The sequence below is a fragment of the Urocitellus parryii genome, chromosome 3 (genome assembly GCF_045843805.1).
Source record: "Urocitellus parryii isolate mUroPar1 chromosome 3, mUroPar1.hap1, whole genome shotgun sequence".
In the NCBI taxonomy this organism is placed as follows: domain Eukaryota; kingdom Metazoa; phylum Chordata; class Mammalia; order Rodentia; family Sciuridae; genus Urocitellus; species Urocitellus parryii.
This window is the reverse complement of record NC_135533.1, coordinates 6968094-6990989: the sequence shown is the minus strand read 5'-3', so window position 1 is coordinate 6990989 and position 22896 is coordinate 6968094. Positions and strand designations below refer to the sequence as shown.

The following is a 22896-nucleotide window of genomic DNA, read 5'->3' as shown; positions in this document are numbered from 1 at the left end:
CATCTGGGAGTGGGCCCCGAACCGAGGCTGTGGGCTGACTCAGTAGGCCAGGGCTGGCATCAGGAATCTGCCTTTTATACACCTCTGTGTACCTTGTGTCTGCAGTGCTAGGTCAGTGGCCAAGGCTGGCCCCTCAGAGCAGGCAGGAGACGGCAGTGAGCAGCTGCAGCAGGGGGAAGCCTTCAAACGCGGCAGTGCAGGGCTCTGTGGGGCTTCAGGTTGCGGTCTGATGTTCTGTGCCTCAGTGCTCTCCAAGCAAGGGATTCACTTCACTAACTCAGCACATACTAGGTTAGAATAAGACCATTTACAAGAGGAATTGTGCCTTCTTTGACTGGAACTCCAAGTCTGGGACCCAGCAGCTTCCATGTGACCGTGAACCAGCTCCACCCATGGGTACCACATAACCAGGACCACACTAAGCCCCATGCACATGTATCTACTTCAGCTTTACAAATACTCTGTGAAGGTTGTAGCTTTATTTCACAGATGGGAAAATAAACTCAGAAAAGCTAAGTAATTGCCTAAATTCACATAGTTCAATAGTACAACCAGCTGGGATTAAGGCTTTGGTAAACAATAGATGCCCAGTCCCTCATATCCAGTAGGCACCCAACTGATTCATGTTGAAAGTTTCATAATTAAATAACAAACCACCTCAATGCAAGCCAGGCTTATCAGATCCACTCACCTAACCTCAGTATCTGATCAGCCTCAGAATCCTAGAGATCCTGCCCCCTGGGCCCTGGAAGAGGAGTCTGCCTACGCCTACGACACTGATTTACTCCTGTTTCTAGAATATAGTGCGTATGTGACTCTCCTGGGATCTTCTACACAGACTGGTTCAGTAGGACCAGCAGGCCTGAAATGCTGCATTTCTGAAAACCAACCAGCCATCTGAAGTGGAGGTCCAGGACCTAGCCCTGTTTTCTGCCTGGCTCCAGCCAATCATTGCTGAGTTTCAGATTAAGCCATGTCAGAAAGGCCCCCGGCCACCTCTGAGCAGAGGCCACCTCCTGCTGGCACAAGTTGGGGGCCCTGCAAGGGCAGGAGCCACTCTGCTCCCCTGGGACAGTGCCGAGTGACTTTCCCTCCAAGGACAGGTCTCTGGGCACTCACTTCTGTGCCAGTCCTACAACCCTGAGGAGGCCCAGCCCAGAGCAAAGCAGGGCAGCAGGCTCATGGCTCTGGAGACCTGGACAGTCTCTGCGCCCATCCACACGCTCAGTCTGCCTCAGCCAAACAACTGAGCAACAGACAACTTGAAAAAGCCCAGCTTCCTGTGAGACCTGCCTCCTGCCCCTGCCCTCCACCTGCCATCAGCCCAGTCACTGCTCAGAGAGGTGCCTCTCTAGTGGAGGGAGAGAGTGGGGAGATGGAGAGTCTCCCCAGGCCTGAATGCACCCTCTCCTTTCCCAGCCCCCACTCAGCTATGCAGGGCCACCTCCTTGCCTGCCCCTCCCCAGCATGACAATCTGCCACTGCTCACCTATTTTAAGCAAAGAGCCCTCTTGCCCTAGGTCAGGGTGGCCCCCTTGGGGTTTGAGGGTCAGGTGAGATAACATGTACTCAGTTGGACAGCCCATCCACCAGGTGCAGGCTCCATCAAACCATTCAACCCTAATGCTTGCAGAACAGAGACAGTATTTTCTAACAGAGTTATTCAAGTTAATTTTTAGTGACTTTTTAATCCCATTATGCAACCCAACTCCATTTCTCTTTTGATCCTGGCAACTGGACCCAGAGGTGCTTTACACTGCACTATATCCCCAGCACCTCTGCCCCCGGCCTTTTAAATTTTCTATTTTGAAACACAGTCTCAGGAGTTACCCAGACTGGCCTTAAACTTGCCATCCTACTGCCTCAGCCTCCTGAGTTGCTGGGATCACAGGTGTGTGCCACCTGACTATATCCTACTTTTTCTACGACCTCAAAGTGTCTGGTGTCCAGGGACACTTCTGCTCCATCAGAGGGTCTGAGCTGGGGATGGGGCCATGATCCTCCAACCGTGGCCCAGGCTGTGACAGGAGGTGGGACAGTAGGACGGTGATGTCCGCACAGTCTGAGGTGCCACTTGCTGGACTGCAGGCTGCTCGGAGGTCAGGCTGGAACATTGTTCTGGGCAAGTGCTTGGTGACAGCACTCACTTCTGTGCCAACACAGGAAGAAAACTAAACATACCAACAGTCACATCTTAAACTAACAATTCCTCAAACATGATAAAAGGCAAGCTCGACATGATTTGGCAGTTTTTTTGAATCTTTAAATTAAAAAAGAAAACACTCTCACAGAGATTCAACTTATCTGCTTTGAGAAAATGTTAAAAGAAAAAAAAAATCAGACCCCAAATGATAAAAATAGATGTATCCTCCATAGAAATCTGGCCTAAGCTACTGCATTCATGGCTATTCAGTATTCTGAGCACGAGGTGACATATCAAAGTATAAAAAATAAAAAATAAAAAAAAGAAAAAAGTTGAGATACCACCATTACATTGATGGCCTTGGCCTCAAGGCTTACTCGGTGGCCACTGGCCACTACAGTGTCTGGCTCCTCCCACCCTCTGCAGACTTCCAGCCTTCAAAGGTCTTCCTTGGTCCTGCTCCATTTTGTGGTATGTTTGTCTATAAAATTGCTTAAATGTTCCAGGTCTCGGTTTCCACCCTCAAATTTAATTGGGTTCTTTTTGTCCTTTCCAGGAGCAAAGTAGATGGTGGGGAAGCCATCCACCTTGTAGCGGTCACTGGCGATGTCATTGGAGGTGGCGTCCATTTTGGCGATGACCAGGTTCTTCTGGTTCTTGTACTTCTTGGCCAGGCTAGTGTAGACAGGCTCCAGCTGCTTGCAATGCCCACACCAGGGTGCGTAGAACTCGATGAGCACGTCCTTCGAGGGGTCCATCACGATGCTGTCGAAGGTCTTCCCAACAACCACCCTGACAGGCCCCTTGTTGTTCTTGGGCACGGGCTGGGATTTGATGACTGGCTTTAGTTTCCCTGCCAAGGAAAGCCAAGCCCGGGAGAAGGCGTCAGTGCTGAAGGACCCTGGACCCAGCAGCCAGGCAGCTCAGTGAGCAGGAAAGGGTGAATACTGCTGGTGGTAAGTCACACTACTAGGGACAGGAGGACCTAACCCCCAAACCTGACCCCAGCAATGGGCGCTGCTATAGTTAACACGTATCTCTTATTCTCCTAGTCCCAGAACAAGCCGGTGAAGGTGCATGTCCACCCTACCCCAGGCCTAATGGGCCACCAGAGATGCTGCCCAGTGCAGAGGAGCTACAGAGCACTGGCACTGAGGACCTGAAAGCCACACAGGGAGCAGTATGAAGAAAGTGGACAGGTTCCCTGGTGAGCCACCATCCTGTGGCTGGGATTGGGCAACTCACTCAACATATCAATCAAGAACATCATTTAGACTTCAAATTAGGTTTTCCACACACATGAAACTTATTCCTAAATCCAAAAGCTTATTTTAAAGAGTTTCTAGAGGGGCTGGGGTTGTGGCTCAGTGGTAGAGCGCTCTCCTAGCACATTCGAGGCCCTGGGTTTGATCCTCAGCACCACATATAAATAAATAAATTAAATAAAAATATTGTGTCCAACTATAACTAAAAAATAAATATTAAAAAAAAAAAAAGAGGGCTGGGGATGTGGCTCAAGCGGTAGCGCGCTCGCCTGGGATGCGTGCGGCCCCGGTTCGATCCTCAGCACCACATACAAACAAAGATGTTGTGTCTGCCGAAAAATAAAATAATTCTCTTAAAAAAAAAAAAAAAAAGATTTTCTAGAAAAGGCTTCTTAAAATTTCCAAGGCCCACCCAATTCGGATGTTTCTAGCCTCTCATCTCCAGATCCAGGAGGGAAAACCAAGGTCAGGCTCATTAGAACAAGTGGCTGACAACAAAGAGGCTCTGAAGCCCCCAGAGGCATTACCTGAATCCATCTTTCCGGGCTGCCTCTGCGTACCCCTGCTCAAAACCCGACTTTCAGCTTCTGGAGGCTGATGCTAAGTAAGCCCTAAGATGGTCTCCCAAATCTTGCTTTTGCTTCTAAAGCAAACAATGGAAGAGGGCTGGGGATGTGTCTCAGTGGTAGAACACCTGCCTAGCCTGAATGAGGCCCTGGGTTCCACCGCCAGTACAGCCAAATAAATAAAGTTCTCTTGTTGCCAGGCATGGTGACACACTCTTGTTATCCCAGCTGCTTGGAAGCCTGAGACAGGAGGATCCCAAGTTTGAGGTTGGCCTCAGCAACTAGGCCCTGTCTCAAAACAAAAAGGGCTGGGGATATAGCTCAGTGGTATGAGCCCCTGGGTATAATCCCCAGTTTAAAAAAAAAAAAAAATTGCCAAAAGAAAAAATCAAAAACAAAATCAAACCCTCCCAAATGTTCCAAAACTTCTATGTGTTCTTGGTGTCCTGGTGTTTAGGTCACAGCTGGTGCTTCCCCAGACAAGGAAGTCAGGGAGCGAGCGAGCGGGATTGGGAATGGGAAGCGGGGTGGGCAGAGGCTGCCCGTGGACTCTCCTGGCCTCCTGCACATGTGCAGCATCAGACACCCCACGGCTGCCCAGGTTCTGTGTTCCACCTGAGGGGGAGAGCTCAGCCCCAGCTCACCTTTTTTAAAAGCTGTGATAAACTCTCGCAGGGTGTCAGAATCAAACTCCTCTGGCTCCATGGCAAACTTCTTCCCATTCTCATCCAGGATGGCCACATTGACGTCCTCCCCACTCTCGCTGAGCCCCAGGTCCTTCACCTCTGTGGCGTAGTCCTCCTCATCAGCGATGGCAAAGGTGTACTCAGGGAAGTCCTTAGCCACTTCCAGGACTTTGTTTCGCCAAAACTGAGTAGCTGAAATGGACCAAGCTGTGAGCTGATTGGCTGGCTGGGCACCTATATCTAGCTTAGAGCCTGAGGTGACGTTTAAGACTGTCACTAACACTCTGACAACACACAAGCCCCAGATACACCTCAACTGGAGACAAAGGCAAACCTGAAAGAGCCCCACTGTGGGCAGGTGGTCGGGGGCTGCAAGCCCAGCAAGCCCCAGAAGACCCGTGCCCAGATGTCACATCAGTGTCTGGAGCCAAGGTGGCCCAGTCCTGACTGTAGCCTCACCTCCAAGAGGGTGCTGGCCCCAATCGACTATGCTCCCTTCTTGTTAGAAAGAGAAGGGAAAAGGAAAGTGACCCTGAAGACATTGAAGCCCTTAGTAAAAACTACATGTGCACCATTAACCTGCAAGGCCTAGGCCAAGGCAGGATTCTGAGTGAGCCCTATGGCTCCGGATGGGTCTGGCGGGTCCCTCACCAGCTCTGTAATCAAAGCTGAAGTCCACGCTGTAGTAGACAACCACCAGGGGGCGCTTGGTGTACCGCTTGGCATCGTTGGAGGTCTTGCGATGGCCCACCAAGGGCAAAGCGTGCTTCACCACATGGTCCTGGATGGCTGACACCTCGGTGGAACCCTGTTTTGAAGAGGCCACAGGTAAGAGTGGCCCAACAAAAAAGGGATTAGCTAGCATATCTTTTACTGTCACTGTTAACAGATGTTTGTCTTAAAGAGCTTCTGCATGGGGGAGGGGCAGTGGTCCTTGGATCAAACACTCTGGGTTTGTCCCCATTCAAGCATACCCCAGTAACTGCCTGCTTGTCAATACTAGTGCACTTCTCAGGCAAGGCCAGGCCCAGTGAGGAACTTTTCAAGAAAGGCGTGGCTCTCCAATGACAACAGCCACCAACATGATCTGATAGTTGAGCTGAAGATGGAAAGTTCTGCACTATCTTCACAAGAGCCTATGAGATTCATCTTATATTTGGCAAGATGTAACCTCAGATTAGAATGTGGAGTCAAAGCTGTGTGGGGGTGAGGTGCTCAGTGGCTGAGACTACCCCTATTCTCTGGGACATTGTGCCTGCAGACAGCTCAGCACATATGGGCTCAGATGACTGCTCTTGAAGACTCAGCACTGTGGCCTTTAAGGATGGCTTGTGAAGTTTCCCAGGTGGAATGTCTTGATGACATTTACATGGTATCTGTGACTAGCTGGGCACAGTGGCAGTTGCAATGAAGACACAGCTCAGACTGGGTGTCTCGAGGTTCTCAGTGAGGACTTTAACTTTTTACTGGGCCCTTCATAGATATCACCCTCACAACAAACAGAGGTGGGCACTGCCATGTCTACTTGATAGCTGGAGAAGCTGAGGCACAACCAGTTTGCCCAAGGTTGTACAGATAGGAAGTGGTGGGTGAACCCCATGGGCCCACAATTCCCACCTGGATGGGGTGGCCAGGGAGGGGTCCTTAGTGGTGCTGAAGGACAGGAGGGCCTTGCCAGGTGGGAAAGGGCAGAGACAGGGTGAGGTGCCCAGAGGATCTGGTCTGATGTACTGGATGGGTGAAATGTGCTGGAAAAGCAGGAAAGGAGTGCTCTGGAGGGGATCCAGGAGCAGAGCAGCAGGGACAGGCTTAGCAGACTAATCACACTGATGAAGCTTTCTGGGGTCAAGAACCCCTTAAAGAATGTACTAAACGCTAAAGACCCTTTCCTGGGAACATGCACGACCACACAGGGCTATATGCCCGATTCCTGGGGTCCACAACCCCCTATAAGGGTCCCTCTTTCCATGGGACACCTATATCTACCTTAGAGCAGGTCTCTGGATGAAAGAGAAGTGGGAGGGAGGAGTCACAGCAGCTGTCCCAAGTTCAGGGAAGAGGGTCCTGAGCTTCATGTGGGTTGAGAAATGGATGGGGTGGGCATGCAGTCTAAGAAAGGGACCAAGGGATCTGAGGATAGGGGAATACGAGGAACCAGACAGACTCAGGTCAGTCGCAGCCTCTCTGGGCTCCGTCATACCCCAGTTTCTGTGGCTGCTCCCTACATGCTCGCTCACCTCGCCTCGCTCTCTCCTCCTTTAGGACCTGAGAGCCTAGAGCCTAATGAGAAAGGTGCACGGGGCCAGCTCAGCCCAGGACACCTGCACTCCATCTCGCTGTACTTCAGCTGCTGTGGGCCCTGGGCAGGAGCACGTGCTCTGCTCGCCAGTTTCTGCTAATTAAAAGCTTCAGAGCTGCCATCCTCTCCAAACCAGATCTATCTGCAGAAACCTGGGGAATGCCGAGCTGGACCCAGGCTTACCCTGAGCTGGTAAGCCACCCAGAACTACATGGTAAAAAACTTTTTAGTTAGATTAGCATGCAAAGAGGTAATACATGTGCCAAGTTGACCAGCTCCACCCAGGGAAGGGGAAGGGCCCACTGGGCACTACAGCCTCGGTACCCAAACCACCTCCCAGCAAATGAGGCTCAGTTCTGCCCCAGGACATCCAGACCAAACCCACAATTGCATGGGCACCAAAGGAGATAAGAGCCTACCTGCCAGGAGGCACAGAGAGAACAACTGCTTTGGCAAAAGCAGAGGGAGCCTCACTGGGGCCTTAGGTCTTATGACCTGCCAGGTATGTGGTGCCCCAGCCCCACCCCTCCTGCAAACTTGGTCCCTGAGCCACCTGGCTGAGCTTCCCACCAGTGCCTTCAGGCCAACAGTGGGGTGGGAAGAGAGGGCTGGGAAAGGCACTCCAGATGCAGCCAACAGGGCAAAACTCCTGCCATACTTCCAACCCCAGATGCTCATGCCTGCTGGGTGCCCAGGCAGAGCCCCTGCTCACCTGCACATCCATCACGTGGCTCCTAGGCTCATACTTGGACTGGAATTTCTCAGGCTGCATTACGACCAACTTCCCCGGGGAAACTTTCAAGAACTTAGCTATTTCAGTGCTGAAAGTGTGGTGAAATTTGTAATCTTCTCTCAGGTTGTTGGCTGACAAATTAACAATACAATAAAATGCAATTTATTAAACTGCTAAAATGAATGAAGTTTAATTCGTTACCCATACCAGCCAAAGCAAACACCCTAAAAACAACGTGACTAAACCAAAAAATTCTGTGTGGACAACACCCGAGCTTAAACCCCACCATCCGTGACAAGGAGCAGCATAGCGGCACTGAGGCCAACAGCATGTCACATCTGTGTGCAGTGCAGCATCACACATGCCTAGGACTTTACACTGAGTTTCCACCTGGGGTTCTTGGTGGGGGTTTCACCCTAGCCTCCTAAATGGGGAGCTGCAGCCTGAATGCAGTTCATTAGCACTCAGCAAAAGCCCTGGGGAGGCTGGGGTTCCCCCTGCAAGTTTCTTCCTAACTGACAAGTCTAGAATGGATGGCAAGGTTACCTAACCAATAAAGACTGAGGAAACATGAATCAAATTTAGTTCTACTGTAAGTTTTATTACAACATTAATCCACTCAATGTATGCATACTTGTTATTGTGCCATGGTGAGTTGTGAATTTAAAAAAGATGATAATAAGCACTTGGAAGTAGAAAACCAAGCTGCCTGAGATATGGAGGGGAGAAGGCCTCAGGAAAGTAGTAAGGATGGAGAGGAAGGCCTGTATGTGGTCCCCAGGCACCAGGAGCCGGGCCTCGGCAGAATGGATTTCAAGATGGGGTGATGCCACCTGTCCCCATCCTCATAGAACATGGCTGCTGACAGCTGTCCACCATCACTTCACTTCTCAGGACAGCAAGACTGTCCTGTGGTGCCATCTGGAGCGCACTTTGTATTGCCAGGCACTCTGTAAAGCACTTCATCTACATTTTTCCAATTGATCTGACAACTTCTGGGGGAGTAGTAAAGATGACAGCCTTGGACCTGTGGCCAGTGTTAGTAACTTGAACCCAGGTCTGAGGCCCTTGCTTTATGGTCAGAGCCTTCCCTCCTACAGAGGGGTAAGGAAGAGGGAAGGCAGACACTTGGATGAGTATGATGTGCCCTCCCCTCTGCTCAGAGGCCAGGGGGATGATGGCGCAACTAGTTTCCGCCATTTAGTATGTGATCCTACCATCCATGTGCAAGGAAGGCCAACCAACCCAGCCCCAGCCCCAGGTGGAAGGCTCATTCCCACATATCCTACCCCAGTCAACCATCCAGCCATCTCCTTTGTGATGACCCTTGAGTTTTGTACAAAACACACTTTGCCCATTTTGATAGCCCCGATCTCCTGGAAGGGCTTATGCATGCTGTTCAGCACAGTGGGCCAGTACTTACCAGCATCCTGATATTGCTGGTAGGCTGGGTCACTTTCTCCCTGAAAGACCCCAATGATGACAACATCATCCCCATCCTTCAAGAACTCCTGGACCTGCTTCAGGGTTGGAACCTCCTTGGAGGGAGGCCCGGACTGCTCAATCATGTAGTCAACAATCCCTGGGGAGAAAGCACACACCTGAGGAGGGGCTTTTGGAGTGGCCCACACTACTCCTCTATCATGGGGCTCTCCCCACCATGGGGTGGGGAAAGGACGTGGCCGTACCATATTTCTCTCGTGGTCCATTGTACTCAAAAGGCCTTCCCTTGCGGAAAATTTTCAAGGTAGGGTAGCCAGAGACATCAAACCTCTTAGCCAGGTCCGTCTCTGCAGTGGCATCAACTTTTGCCAGTGGAATTGGCGGGGAGCGCTTGCTGAGCTCCTTGGCGGCCTTCTCGTACTCAGGGGCAAGTTTCTTGCAGTGTCCACACCTGCCAAGGGGAAGCCAGTTCTGTCAGGGGCCTGTCCCAGTGTGGACTCATCTCCCAGCTAAATGAGGTGCAGAAACTAATCCAGTGTACCCAAGCAACTCAGGTGCATCCAGTAAACCTTAGAATGTCTCCTAGGTGTGGGCACTGAGCCAGGGCCCTGGGAGAAACCAGGAGGTGAAGATGTGAGCTTCCTGCATAGCATCTGTGAACCAGAGTGTGCACGTGGGACGAGGTAACGACATCACAGAGACATGGAAAGGATGAAGAGTGTGACCAGCCTGCGCTTGCACAAGCAAACCAGGGCAGGAGAAGACAGGCGTGAGTCAGAGGAACTCAGGCTGCTGTGCGAAACTCAGCCCGTCTATACCACATGACCTGACAACACCTGCGTGGCCAGGGCCTCATGTGTCACAGGCTCTCAATCCTCAGTTAAACACCGTCTTGCCCTGGCCTTTAGGACACCCAAAAAACCTGAAGGATTGCCCCTGCAACATGGAAACTATTTGCAAATAGAAGGATAAATGTCTTCCAAGGTATCAAAAACCAAACAAACCGCACCACATATACCCAGCACGGGCAACGGTCTGCTGCACCTGGCTCCTGAATGGCTGCAAATCAGAATCCCTAAAACAACCCATAGGTGCAATGTCCTGTTGCTCTTCCTCTTCCCACTACCTAACCACCAAGCCAGGGCCGCTTCTGTAGCAGGACAAGGGCCAGCATCTCCCAGCATCACTGGAGGGTTAAGGGGGGGGTCACAGCCTGCCTGCTCACCAACCAAGGCATTTCTTCCCTTCTTCCCAATTTGTTTTCCTCTGTATTCTCACTTCATTTGCACATCCCGTGACTAGGTGCAGTGACTTTTCCTACAGAACCCAGAAAGCCTCAATTTAGAGCTTGGGGAGCCCTGGCCCTTCACTGTGCACCAGGCACAGCCTCCGCCTGCTGGTTCTAGGCACACACACTTCCTCTCCCCATCAACTCCCTGGAACTCATCCACAGAACAGCCACTTGAGGCCACTCTTCTTGGCCTGACAGTCACTTTCCTGATTTGCCATTTATTGGCCTCTACCCTGATCCACAGGGCATATCCTGACAACTGTTAGAACTGCTCGAGAATCAGAAGCACTGATTGACCCATGACAAACTCACCAAGTGCCTCAGGTCACCTCCTGAGAAGGCCAATGGCACTCTTGCAGGAACACTCATTCGCCTTTGAAAAGTCTTCCTTCCAATTTGCTCTGTCCACTTCGTCGCCCCATCCTATCTCCTGGGATATCCTTATAATTGGTCATGCCCCTTCCCCACCCCCATGAAGCCTGATGACAGCAGCCACTTTGGTACACAAGCTTTTGGGAACCTCACTGATCTGCTGCCTGAACTCTCCCCCACTTTCTTTCTGGTATCTCTTTCCTTGATTACCTGTTTCCTTCCACACCCACTCCCCTGGTGGCACCGTTATGAACTCCCCTCTTCCAGAATACTTGGCCTCCACCTGCACTGCACCCTCCACCCAAGCCCAGCAGGGTGTTGAATAATCAGCATCTTAGTAGCACGAAACTGAAGACCCCCATCTCACCATGGGGCATAAAACTCCACCAGAATTATGTCTGCATCATTCACAACTTCATCGAAGTTCTCTTTGGTCAACACAAGTGTGACTTCTGGGGGAGGTGTCCAGTTGGGTTGGGAGACTTCTCTGACCTTGGCAACAATTTCTGAAATAAGGGGAACAAAAAGAAAAAGACTGAGCACACGGAGACCCAAGCTGCAGGTTCTTACTTCACCTCCTTCCAGAAGCAGGTAGAGAAGGAGTAAGTGGCAAGGGGAGCAGGAATTGTGTGACTTCCTGAACTCTGATGGCATCTCTAGCCAGGGCCACTTTCAAAGTTTTGAGAATGCAGTTGAGTCATTGGGTCTGTATCCCAACAACCACCTGGGACATTTCCACTGCTACAAACCGGACCCGAGCCTTCTCTAGAAGGCAGGAGACCTACTTGATGTATGGTCTCATTTTCTCCTGGACTGTGTACCAACTGGTTTTGGTCAAATATGCTTATTAATAGAATTCTGGGAAATCCCCTAAACATGTACAGGCTGTATATGTATTTAATCATACATATCTAGCACTAGTATATTACATGCATGCCAAAATGTTAGCAAGAATCAAGAAAAATATAAAAGGAGCAATAGCCCCTGTCTGCTCAGGGTATACTGGCATCACCTGAGAAGGCTTTTTAAAAAATGCTGTTTGTGGCTTCATTCCCCAGAAATGTAGTCAACAGCTACAGCTGGTCACAAGACTATGTCCTGACAAAAAACTTGCCAGGGCTGGGGAGGTAGCCCAGGAGCAGAACAGAGGGTCTAGAGGGTCTAGCATTTGCAAAGCCTTGGGTTCCATCCCCTGTATCACAAAAATCAAAAACCTCTGAACCTTCTTCAATGTTCTCTCCACCATTCTACATGCAGAATGGAAAATGCAGCAGCATACTGTTTTAGAAAACTGATTACAAGAGAGATATGCCACTGGGTATGGTGGCACAAACGTAATCACAACAATTTGGCTGAAAAGGGCTAAGGATGTAACTCAGAGGAAGAATGTTTCTGGGTTCAATCCCTAGTACTACCAAAAAAAGAAAAAAAGTAGTGTGCCCCTGCTAAGGAAACCACATTTTTTATCTGTTTATTCATTTAATAAGACTTCTGTAGTGCCTCATGTGAGCAAGCAGGTCTGAATGCAGATGCTGTTGGAGACTCCTGGAACTGCACTCTCTGTGCATGGCATTGCACCACAGCCTGTGAAGCCCTCCCTGGACACTCCTAAGAAGTGCCAGTTACTTGGCCTACCTTGAGCCTTACCAAATCAGAAACTCAGGCTGGGGCCAGCCACCTGTCTGAGCCAGCCCTCCAGACGCATGCTACATACCAAGGACACTGCTCTGAAACACCACTGGGATTGGGGCCTCTGGTGTCATTTCTAATGTTCCTGCTCCAGATCTTGGCTGCCATGGTTTGGAATGTGAAAACACCTCTCCCACCAACCTCACTTACCCCAAACACTCCAGCAGGCTGGTGCTCCTGGGGGAGCCAGTCCCAGGACACTTGCCCTTCCTCCCTTGTGACCACCCAAGTGTCTGCTCCCCTCACAGTGCTTAGTACTAGCTCACCTTCGTGAGTCCGGGAGCCATCATAGTCCACAGCCTGGCCCTTCTTCAGAATCTTGATGGTCGGATAACCACTCACATCAAACCTGCTAGCCAGCATGGATGCTGAGGTGGCGTCGATCTTAGCAACTGCAATGGGAGGATCATTACTCTTCAAGGTACTAGCAATCTTTTCATATTCCGGAGCAAACTGCTTGCAATGCCCACACCTAAGAATTAGATTGAGGGAAGGAGAAGCAGGTTACTGCACCATGCAGATGCAATCCAACATCACACACACACACACACACACACACACACACACACACACACACAAATGGGGGCTAAGGAAATATCTGCAGTTAAGAGGAATGACTCCACATAACACCATGGGGAGGCAAAAGAGGCTTTAAGTCAAGCAGATCTAGGTTTGAATTCCAGCTCTGCCTTGGCAAGTACTCTCAACCCAAATGATCCCTTCTGTTTACAGTCAGCCCTCCACATCCACATGGTGCACACCCATGAATTCAGCCAACTGTGGATCAACAACAAAAACCCCTGAACACACAGACTTGTCTTCTTGTCACTATTCCCTGAACAATGCAGCGGAACAACTACTGATGTAGCACTTATTTTGTGTTACATATTGTAAGTATTGTAAATAATCTTCAGATGATGTACACACCTGTGATCCCAGCTACTCAAGAGGTGAAGCAGGATCAAAGGTCGAAGGCCAGCCTAGGCATCTTAGACTCTCAAAAATAAAATTAAAAAAAGGCCGGGTGTAGCTCAGTGGTAGAACACTTGGTTAGCAATGTGTGAGGCCCTGGGTTCCATCCCCAGTACCACACACAAAACAACCCCGAAATACAAGAGGACATGCAGAATCACACGCAGTCACGCCACTTCATATAAGGAACCGGAGCATCTGTGTATTTTGGTGTCTGTGAGGGACGGTGGAGGCTAGATTAGTCCCCTTGGAGTCCAAAGGACAACTGTAAAAGTCTCAACGTTTGGGCCAGTGATCCCTTTCAGAGGGTCTGTGAAGTCAGAATCCCTGAAGACACACACTGAGAATAAGGTAGGGTTTTCCAGAGGCTAACTGACTTACAGAAGGAAGACGAGAGCCAGCAGGTACAGCACTAGGAGGGGAGACGAGAAAGGAAATGGGGTGCCTGTGTACATTAAAAAATAAACGACGACGAGTCCTACAGGCCAACAGCCCAAACTTAGGGCAGCCACCAGAACCCCGCAGAGCCTGCCTTCCCTGAGGCTGCCATGAGGCTGCTCAATGCCAACTGGCAGAACGGAACCCAGGGTCTGGACAGCACTGAGGGGAGGGCCTTCTGCACTGAGGCTGACTAGTCGTGGGAGCCAGAACGCAGGTCCTTACCATGGCGCGTAGAATTCCAGCAGCACCGTGTCTTTATCAGCCACAAAGTTATCAAAATTCGCATCATTCAGGACCAAGACACCATTTTCTTCCTTAACTTCCAAGTCTTCTTCCTCCTCCTCATCTTCCTCCTCCTCTTCATCCTCAATAGCATCTTCTCTTTCGGAAGCATCTGAGTGGAAAATACTGGTGAAGAAACTGATGACTCTTTTTTTCAAAACTTTCTTAGAACCCCAAAGCCTCCAAATGTGTCATGAGTCCTGTGCAGCCGAACCTCCTCACCCCAGCAATTCTGCTCTGGGTCTGCACACTATATGGCCACTTTAGATGCCAATAATAATAATAATGCTTTTATTATTATTATTATTTAAAGAGCAAATGCCTCAGAAAGGCATGGGGGCAGGATGAGCCCCCTCCAAATGCAAAGCCCTCTTCCTTGCTCTGCTTTCCACCAACAGGGCCTTGATGTAACCTGCCTGGCCCCCAAAATAGTAGAAATGGGAAATAGGGACTCTTTCTTGACTTTTCACTCTGGAGGATTAGTTCTATTTCTGAAAAGGGTGACATTTTACCTCAGTCAGACAACAAATTACACCTCTGCTTAGAAGCAAAGTTTTCTTCTTGGAATGCAGGAAACTGAGTAGAATCTGCAAAGTTTGATTTTTTGCCAAACTATAGAAGAGATCCAAGTGTTTGTGAAACTCCAGTTGTTTTTTAATTTTCAATTTTTTTGTAGTTGTAGAAGGACAGCATGCCTTTATTTATTTTTATGCAGTGCTAAGGGTTGAACCCAGTGCCTTACACATCTAGGCAAGTGCTCTGCCCCCGAGCTATAGCCCCAGTTCTAATTGACCAGCTTTTCATAGCAGCAAATGGAACTGAGTGCAACAAGCACAATAATTTCACTAACTCCAAGGCCAGAATATTTCTAGAGGCCAGTGCTTTTCTGGAGTTACTTCTCAGGAGCTCAATCAACACTGCTAGCTACTTGGGGCTGAGGGTGCACTCGGGGCCTGAAAACCGTCAAGGGACTGGGACTCCTGGGACCTGTGGCCTCTGCTAAGCCAGTGTTGGATCTGCAGCTGGGACAGTGGGGCCATGCAATCGCTGCTCCCACATGGCCCATAATACCTCACTTCCCAGCATACTCAGATGTTCTGGAGAATGGGGGTATAGCTCTCATCATTATTAAACTCTATAATCTAGCTGGTACATGGTGTAATCCCAGCTATTCAGGAAGTTGAGCAGGAGGATGGCAGATGAGACCCTGTCTAAAAGAAAGGCAGACAGACTAGGGATAGAGCTTGTGGTAAAGCATCCCTGGGTTTAAAAAACAAACAAAACTACCAATCTGCAGGGATGTTCTGGAGCTTCTCTGCCCAGTGGGCACCATCCCAGCCCCACTGCCTGGCTGCTCAGCCCAGTCACAGAATGGAATTTACTAGCTTGCAGAAGAGAAGACTGGAGAGAAGGCATTAGGGAACTTCCTCCTCCTCAGGCTAAGAGGATAGGAAGCAGAACTGCAGAGTCCGCTCAGTCACACAGGTGGAAGGGAAGATTCAAGTGTATGGCGAGGGCACCTGAAACACAACCACAAAGGCTGATCTTTTCAGGGTGATTTTACAAAAAGGATGTGCAAAGGTGTTTTCTGGCTATGCTATGAAGAAACCAAGAAAAGCCTGAAGTAGACTCAGCACTCCTAATGAGAGGCTCCTGATTAAATGGGGCAACCTGTTTAACATTCAAAACATGAACTGTATTTTCCTTTTAAAGGATAACAAAGTGATAGAACATTCCCTACATAATTAAGCACTCTCCTCTGCATTAAGGCATGACCTTCTTTCCGTTCCTCCCACAAAACCCCAGAGTTGATTTCTCTGCAAATTGAGAAAGGGCTAGAAACAGAGACCCCAGGGTGTCCCATACAGGTGCTCTACCACTGAGCTACACCACCAGTCCCTGGCTCCATGATCCCATTGTTATGGTTTGGATGTGAAATGTCCCCCAAAAGCTCATGTGTGAGACAATGCATGAAGGTTTAGAGAAGAAATGACTTGAGTTGTGAGAGACCTAACCCAAGCAGTGAAAAGTCCCCTGATAGAGATTAAATGAGTGGTACCTGAAATGGTAGGGTATAGCTGGAGGAGGTGGGCATTGAGGGCTTAGCTTTGGGGTATATATTTGTATCTTGCAAGTGAAGACCTCTCTTTCTGCTTTCTGGTCAACATGTGAGCTGCTTCCCTTCGCCACAATCTTCCTCCATGATATTTTGTCTTACCTCAAGCCCAAGGAATGGAGCCTACTGTCCATGGACTAAGACCTCTGAAACTCTGAGCCCCCAAATACTTTTCCTCCTGCAAAATTGTTCTTATAGGTTCCTTTAGTTATGACAAAAAAGCTGACTAAAACAAAAATTGGTACCAAAGTGGTGTCATATAACCTGACCTTGTGGTTTAGAAGCTTTTGGAGATTTTTGTAATTCGTGGGAGGAATTTTGGAAAGGTTAGCCATGCAAGCTAGTAAAGCTTTAGAATGTTGTAAGTGAATCTTTTTTTTTTTTCTTTAAACATGTAAGTTTCAAAGCATCAAGTGAACCCCTGTTTCAATTTTAGTCAAACTCTTTTTTTAAGAGAGAGAGAATTTTAATATTTATTTTTTAGTTTTTTTTCGGCAGATACACAATCTTTGTTTGCATGTGGTGCTGAGGATCAAACCCGGGCCGCATGCATGCCAGGCAAGCATGCTACCACTTGAGCCACATCCCCAGCCTGTAAGTAGATCTTAATGGGCAATTCTGGTGGGACCGCAGAGGACCAGAATGCCAATCTGACTGTGGACAGTAAAGAGTGGGTTCATGAGGTTTCAGAGGAAAAGGACTCTATTGGAACTTGAACTAGAGGACATTCCTATTATGTTCTGGCTAAGAAGTTGTCCACATTTTGTTCTGTGAGGCCGATTTTAAAAGCAACAGACTTCTTAATGTGGAGGAAGAAGTTTCTAGACAGCATAGCATTCAAATGGTGGCATGGATATTGCTGGTGGCTTTTACCCAAGTTTATTATGATATTAAGGAGTAGAAAGCAGAGCAGAAATTTTAAAACTTGGATTTCAAAGGTGGGAGTAAAACTGGGGCTAAGAAAGTTGCAGTTAATAAAGACATTACTGGGACTAAAGAAATGCTAGAGACTTTGCCCAGAGACCATAAGAAAGATGGTTTGAGGGCATCTCAGGAATTGGCAAGACCACATCCATCTCAGATTTAAGCGAATATTAAGTAAAAATTTGCACAAGTGGGGCAAGGAAGTTTTTTTTTTAATGAGAATTTTTTTTTAATATTTATTTTTTTTAGTTTTCGGCGGACACAACATCTTTGTATGTGGTGCTGAGGATCGAACCCGGGCCGCATGCATGTCAGGCGAGCGCGCTACCGCTTGAGCCACATCCCCAGCCCACAAGGAAGTTTTTTTAATGTGCTCAGCCACCCAGAGGATGCTGCACTTGGAGGATGCTGCAGCCAGTGTCCCCAAAGGCTTTACCACTGGTCCAGATGGCAGCAGACCTCGGCATCAATCATGTGGTGCTGGTTCTTCAGGAACGCAGGATACTAGAGTTAGGGGGTCACGGAGGCTTCCACCAAGATTTCAAAGGAATGCCTGGGAGGCCAGGCAAAGTGCAGCAGGGTCAGAGTCCCTACGGACATCCCCTGAGAAGTCAAAGTGTGGAGATGTGAGGAAGAAGCTGAAGCTCCAGTGGAGACCCCAAGATTAAGAAATGCCAGTAACGTAGTCTGTCTGCCAAGGAAAGCTGCAGGAATCCAGCAGAAGCAAGCCAACAGAGAGGGATGTGGACAGCAACCAGTACATCCACAGGGGAGGAGCCACACAAGCCCTTTGGAGAAAACATCACATTGCCATGTGCTCCAGATGCCAGACATGGAACTACAGAACTTGTTTGCCCAGCTGGACTTCAGTCTTGCTTTGGCTCTATCTGTACTATTTTTCTGAATGGAAATGTTTACTCTGTACCTTTATATATTGGATATTTGTACACTTTCTTTGATCTTTACAGGAGCTCATAATGTGAGTTTGCCCCAAGTCTCAGAGTCTCTTCAGACTCGGCACTAAATTATTCTGCATTGTGAGATGGGCATGAGATTTTGGGGGCCAGGGGTGGAATGCTATGGTTTGGATGTGAAGGGTCCCCCAAAAGCTCACATGTGAGACAATGTATGGAGGCTGTGAGTCTTAACCCAATCAGTGAACTGATCCCCTAATGGAATTAACTAAGTGGTTAACTGAAGGCAGGTAGGGTGTGGCTGGAAGAGGGAGGTCACAGGGTCCAGCATATCTTGTGTACATATCTGGTGAGTGAAACCTCTGTTTCCTGATCATCATGTGAACTGCTTTCCTTTGCCATCCTCTTCCTCCATGATGTTCTGCCTCACCTCCAGCCCCGAGGAATGGAGCCTGCTGTCTATGGCCTGAGACCTCTGAAACAGTGAGCCCCCAAATAAACTTTTCTTCTTCTAAAATTGTTCTTATGGGGTCTTTTAGTTACAGCAACAAATAAGCTGACTAAAACACCTGTCTACTAGAAATCTACATATCCCTGCAAGCTAGACACATCATATCCTAATGGGGACACTACTTTTCACTGGACTTCACTTTTAAATTTGGGCATTCTAAGATAGAACACCCATTGAAACATTCCAGCACCACCTGAAGTAGTCTCCTAGCATGAGGTAAATGAAGCCTCCTACATTCATCTCCACCTCGCTCACTCTACAGGAGAAAGCCACTCTTGAAACAGGGGGATCCAACCAGGTGGCTGAAATCCCCTTTGACTCCTACCAAACACACCTGAGGACAACTTTGCACCCCTCCTCTGTCCAGCCCAGATGCAGGCAGCAACCACAAAGATGCCCTCACTATACCTCCTCAGCTGGCCAATTCCAGTTTCCACCAGGGGCACACCTGTAATAGCTGCACAAACGACCATTAAGCCAACACTTAACGGTTTATGGTGAACAAGAAAAGGACAAAGTTGTTATCGGAATAGGGATCAAATCATTATCACTGATATTAACTACGTGCCAGGCACTGTGCCAAACTCTTTAAAAGTTTCTTCCCAATACACAAAGTTTAAGGTGAGACCATTCTGGTCTTCCACTTTTTTGTGGGGTCACGGTTTTAGAGGTCTCAATCCACAGGACAGCTCCATTCCTCAGGGCTGAAGGTGAAGCAGGACATAATGGAGAGTGTGGCAGAGGGAAGCAGCTCACATCAAGGTGATCAGGAAGCAGAGAGAAAATCCACTCCCCAGATACAAACAAATACCCCACAGCCACACCCTACCCACCTCCAAGTTACCTCTCAGCTAATCCCTATCAGGGGATTAAGTCACTGAGTTACTGGGTTCAGATTCTTACAACCCAATCATTTCTCCTCTGAACCTTCTTGCATTGTCTCACACTTGAGCTCTTGGGAGACACCTCACATCCAAACCATAACACCACTGAACTACATACATCCTTAGTTCTTTTTATTCCTCATTTTGGGACAGTCTTGCTAAATTGCTGAGGTTTGCCTCAAACTTTTAATCCTCCAACTCAGCCTCCCGAGTCGTTGTGATTACAGGCATGCACCATTATTTTAGCTGGAAGAGTGCAGGCAACTTCTAATCCAAAACATGGAAAGCCCTGGCACCTGAGGCTTAGACCAGATGACTTAAGTCTATTTAGCAACCACACTGGGGGATGGGACATTTAGGGGCCCAGATATCACTGTGCTGATGAATCTAAAATGTGAGAGAAAACAAAGAAAGGCCTAAAGATTTCGAGCCTGGCATAGTGTTGCATGGCTATAATTGCAGTGATCTGGAAGGCTGGGACAGGAGGATCACAAATTCAAGGCCAGCCTCAGCAAATTTAGTGAGATTCTGTCAGTTGGAACATTGGAGGTAGTACAGACCATAAATCTGTTGACCAAGTCATATGTGAAAGGCTATGAAAATTAAGGGCTAGTGATGCCCTCAAGGATAAGAGGGAATCAAGGAGAAAGCCAGAAGGATATGCCCTTGATCAGGATATCCCAGAGATACCCTGGCTCACCCCAGAAGCAACTACTTCCCAGGGACAATACAGCACTAGTGATTTACAACCCACAGTATAAACTTGATGGTCCCCAAAGTCCTTGAAGTCCACCCAAGTGTGCCACTCTCCTGGGCCTCTCAAGAATCCCCCCAAAATCAGTGGATCGAAATATAGACAATGCTACTGTACTTTCCAGCTAGGTTCCCAAAAGTATCCAAATGCAAAATTTACTCTGCCTATGAAAAGTGAAAAACTTGTTTAAAATACAGACTCAAGGGCCTAACCCCACTATGTATTTAAATAAGCACCCAAGTGATTTGGATAAAGTTGCCAAGACACACCTGTAGGCAGTACTGATTCCTGGTTCTTTTCAGCAGGTGTTTTTTTTCCACTGAGTCTGAGTTTTACTTCCTTTTCTACTGGGCAAAGACTTTTGAATCTGACCCACACAGAAGTTACTCAATTTATTTGAAAAAGTCTAAAGTTCACGTTTCCCCAACATACTAATATTGGAAAAGCGGGGTTATTTATATTGGAATAAACTTAGCAGGTAAAAAGCTAGTGGTAAGGAAAAAGGACACAAAGGAAGAGGGTTAAGACCAATACTAAATGCCCAGCTCTCTAGGAATTGTAACGAGTACTTCTTAATTTTTAAAGTTCTCTTATGTTTGCAGGTAGCTGATTTCAAAGAAAAATGCAGGAACATGATGAGGCTCTGTACTCTGTCCCTAGCAGAGTGCGGGTTTCCAGGGTGGGGACCACACAACCCAGGCTTGACTCCTCCACCACAGACCGGCACATACTGGGTGCTGAATAAATGCTGAGAAGAGAGATGAGGTCTCCTCCTTATACGGAAGACGCAAACCTCCCTTTCACCTTCAAACCAGAACCCGTGCATTAATTATTTCCAAATCTACAGAGAACATTTTTAAAGAAGATGCCTGCTGCCCGCGGCTGCCCCTGCGAGCTCCCACGAGCGTCCTCCCGCCCTCGCATCTTCTCTAAAACCTGTTTGGACACTGTGGACCCCCTTCTTCCCTCACAATCTCTGGGCGTGTGCGTCTGGAAGTTTTAATAAGTTCCACGATCCTCCTTTCAGGGCAGAAGACAATCAGGTTGGACCTAAGAAAATCTGAGAATGAAAACGAAGGAGCCTTGCAAAGAAGCCTGTCTGTACCCCGTTCTGCGTCCGACTCGGGTGGCAGGGACTTCCAGCGAGTCGGAGCTCGTGGGCCCTGAGCCTCGGCCTCTTGGTCGTCTCCACTAAGAGATCCCCAAAGCCGTCCAGCACCCCTTTCCTTGCCCTGAAAGCCCAGCAAGTCCGCACCGCGAGCGACGGCCGTCCCTAGATCTGCAGGAACCTGCGCGAAGCCCGGCGGGCCACCAGGTCTCACAACCCGGGCTCCCACGGCTTCCAGCCTCGCGGGCGCACGACGCCCTCCCCAGCCAGGCCGCCGCTCACCTTCGTCCGTTCCCTCGGCGCTGGCCGCGGCCAGCAGCTGCGCCAGCGCCAGGAGCAAGACGAGCAGGCAGGCTTTTCGGAGCCTCATGGCGGCAGCAGCGGAGCGCGGCCTCCAGGCGCCGGCAGCCGCGGAGCACTCCCAGACTAGCCCAACGACAGAGGAGCGCAGAAAACACTCCAGGAAGTCCTCCCAGGCAAATGACCGGGGGCGGGGAAGCCGTCGGTAGGCCAATCCCCGCGCGCCGCCGGACGCGCAGGCAGGGCGCCTCGCTGCGTCCTACCTTCTCCCCCGCCCAGGCTCAGGCCGCGCCGGCGCGCCCCTGGAAGCGCGTTTAAAACTCCGAGCCCTAACGTGAGGTGCCCCCTTCTGATTGGCTGCGCGGCGGCCACCAATCAAAGGCTGCCACTCGGTTTGCGCGGAGCGCACAGGCGGAGAGACCCAGCAGGGTAGAACAAAAGCGGCCGGCGGAGCTCAAGGGGGGCGGGGCCTTGCAGCGTATCAGGGTGCGATTGGCTAGCAGCGCAGTGGGCGTGGGGGGGCGGGGCCTGGGAGCGGTGGGCTGTGCGGGCTGGGCTTCCCGCCTGGCGTGGCAGGAAGAACACGTGGCCTTAGGGGTGCAGTGGTGCCCTGCCCGCCGAGTCCTAGAGAAGCGGGAACCAAAGGGGACGAACATGAGCCAGTCTGTTGTTGGAAGGAGAGAGTCGGGCTCCCGAGTCTGCAACCTGGTCATGGGCTTCTTGGTTTTTCTTAAGAGTTTTCCCACATGTAAAGTTTGCAACTGGGTGTGATGACACACCTGTAATCCCAGTGGCTGGGGAGGCTGAGGCAGGAGGATCACAAGTTCAAAGCTAGCCTCAGCATTTTAGCGAGGCTCTGGGCAATTTAGAGAGGCCCTGTCTCAAAAGTTTTTTAATAGGAGGGGCGCTGGGGATGTGGCTCAGTGGTTAAGCACCCCTGGGTTTAATCCCCTGTACAAAAAAAGAAGAAAAGTGCATGTCTTTCCTGGGCATAGGGTTAGGGGATCCTCCTGGAATGACCATATAGTAAAGTGAGTCCAGGATTTCATTTATGAGCAAGCCTTCAGATTCTTGTCTAAAGTTTGCCTCGTTATTTATTCCTTCCCTGATTTACTTCAAAACATGAGTAATACCAGATAGGCAATCAATCTAGTGGTTTGCAGAAATCTAGATGCAGCCCTGAGGTTTTCTCTCTTGACTGTT

General features: G+C 49.3%; 1 protein-coding gene across 2 annotated transcripts; it reads right to left on the bottom strand.

The window, feature by feature from the left end:
• Positions 1-464: 464 nt before the first annotated feature.
• Pdia4 (protein disulfide isomerase family A member 4) lies at positions 465-21946 on the bottom strand. 2 transcript variants are annotated; one of them, XM_026411171.2, is made up of 10 exons: positions 21676-21946; positions 14123-14294; positions 12754-12959; positions 11166-11304; positions 9381-9586; positions 9116-9274; positions 7672-7823; positions 5312-5468; positions 4619-4852; positions 465-2996 (listed from the first exon to the last, which is right to left on the bottom strand). In XM_026411171.2, the coding sequence occupies exons 1-10, from the start codon at positions 21761-21763 to the stop codon at positions 2581-2583; spliced, it is 1929 nt and encodes a 642-aa protein (XP_026266956.1). In that variant the 5' UTR covers positions 21764-21946; the 3' UTR covers positions 465-2580. The 2 variants fall into 2 exon arrangements, with proteins under 2 accessions (XP_026266956.1, XP_077652051.1); XM_077795925.1 differs by having other exon boundaries at positions 9464-9601; positions 11167-11304.
• Positions 21947-22896: the final 950 nt, after the last annotated feature.

Coding starts and splice junctions, on each gene's coding strand:
- Pdia4 (XM_026411171.2), bottom strand. CDS start 21,763: ATGAGGCTCCGAAAAGCCTGCCTGCTCGTCTTGCTCCTGGCGCTGGCG. Junction 12,960..14,122: donor CTGGAATTCTACGCGCCATG/GTAAGGACCTGC, acceptor TCTAATTCTTAG/GTGTGGGCATTGCAAGCAGT. Junction 7,824..9,115: donor CCAGCAATATCAGGATGCTG/GTAAGTACTGGC, acceptor TTAATTTGTCAG/CCAACAACCTGAGAGAAGAT.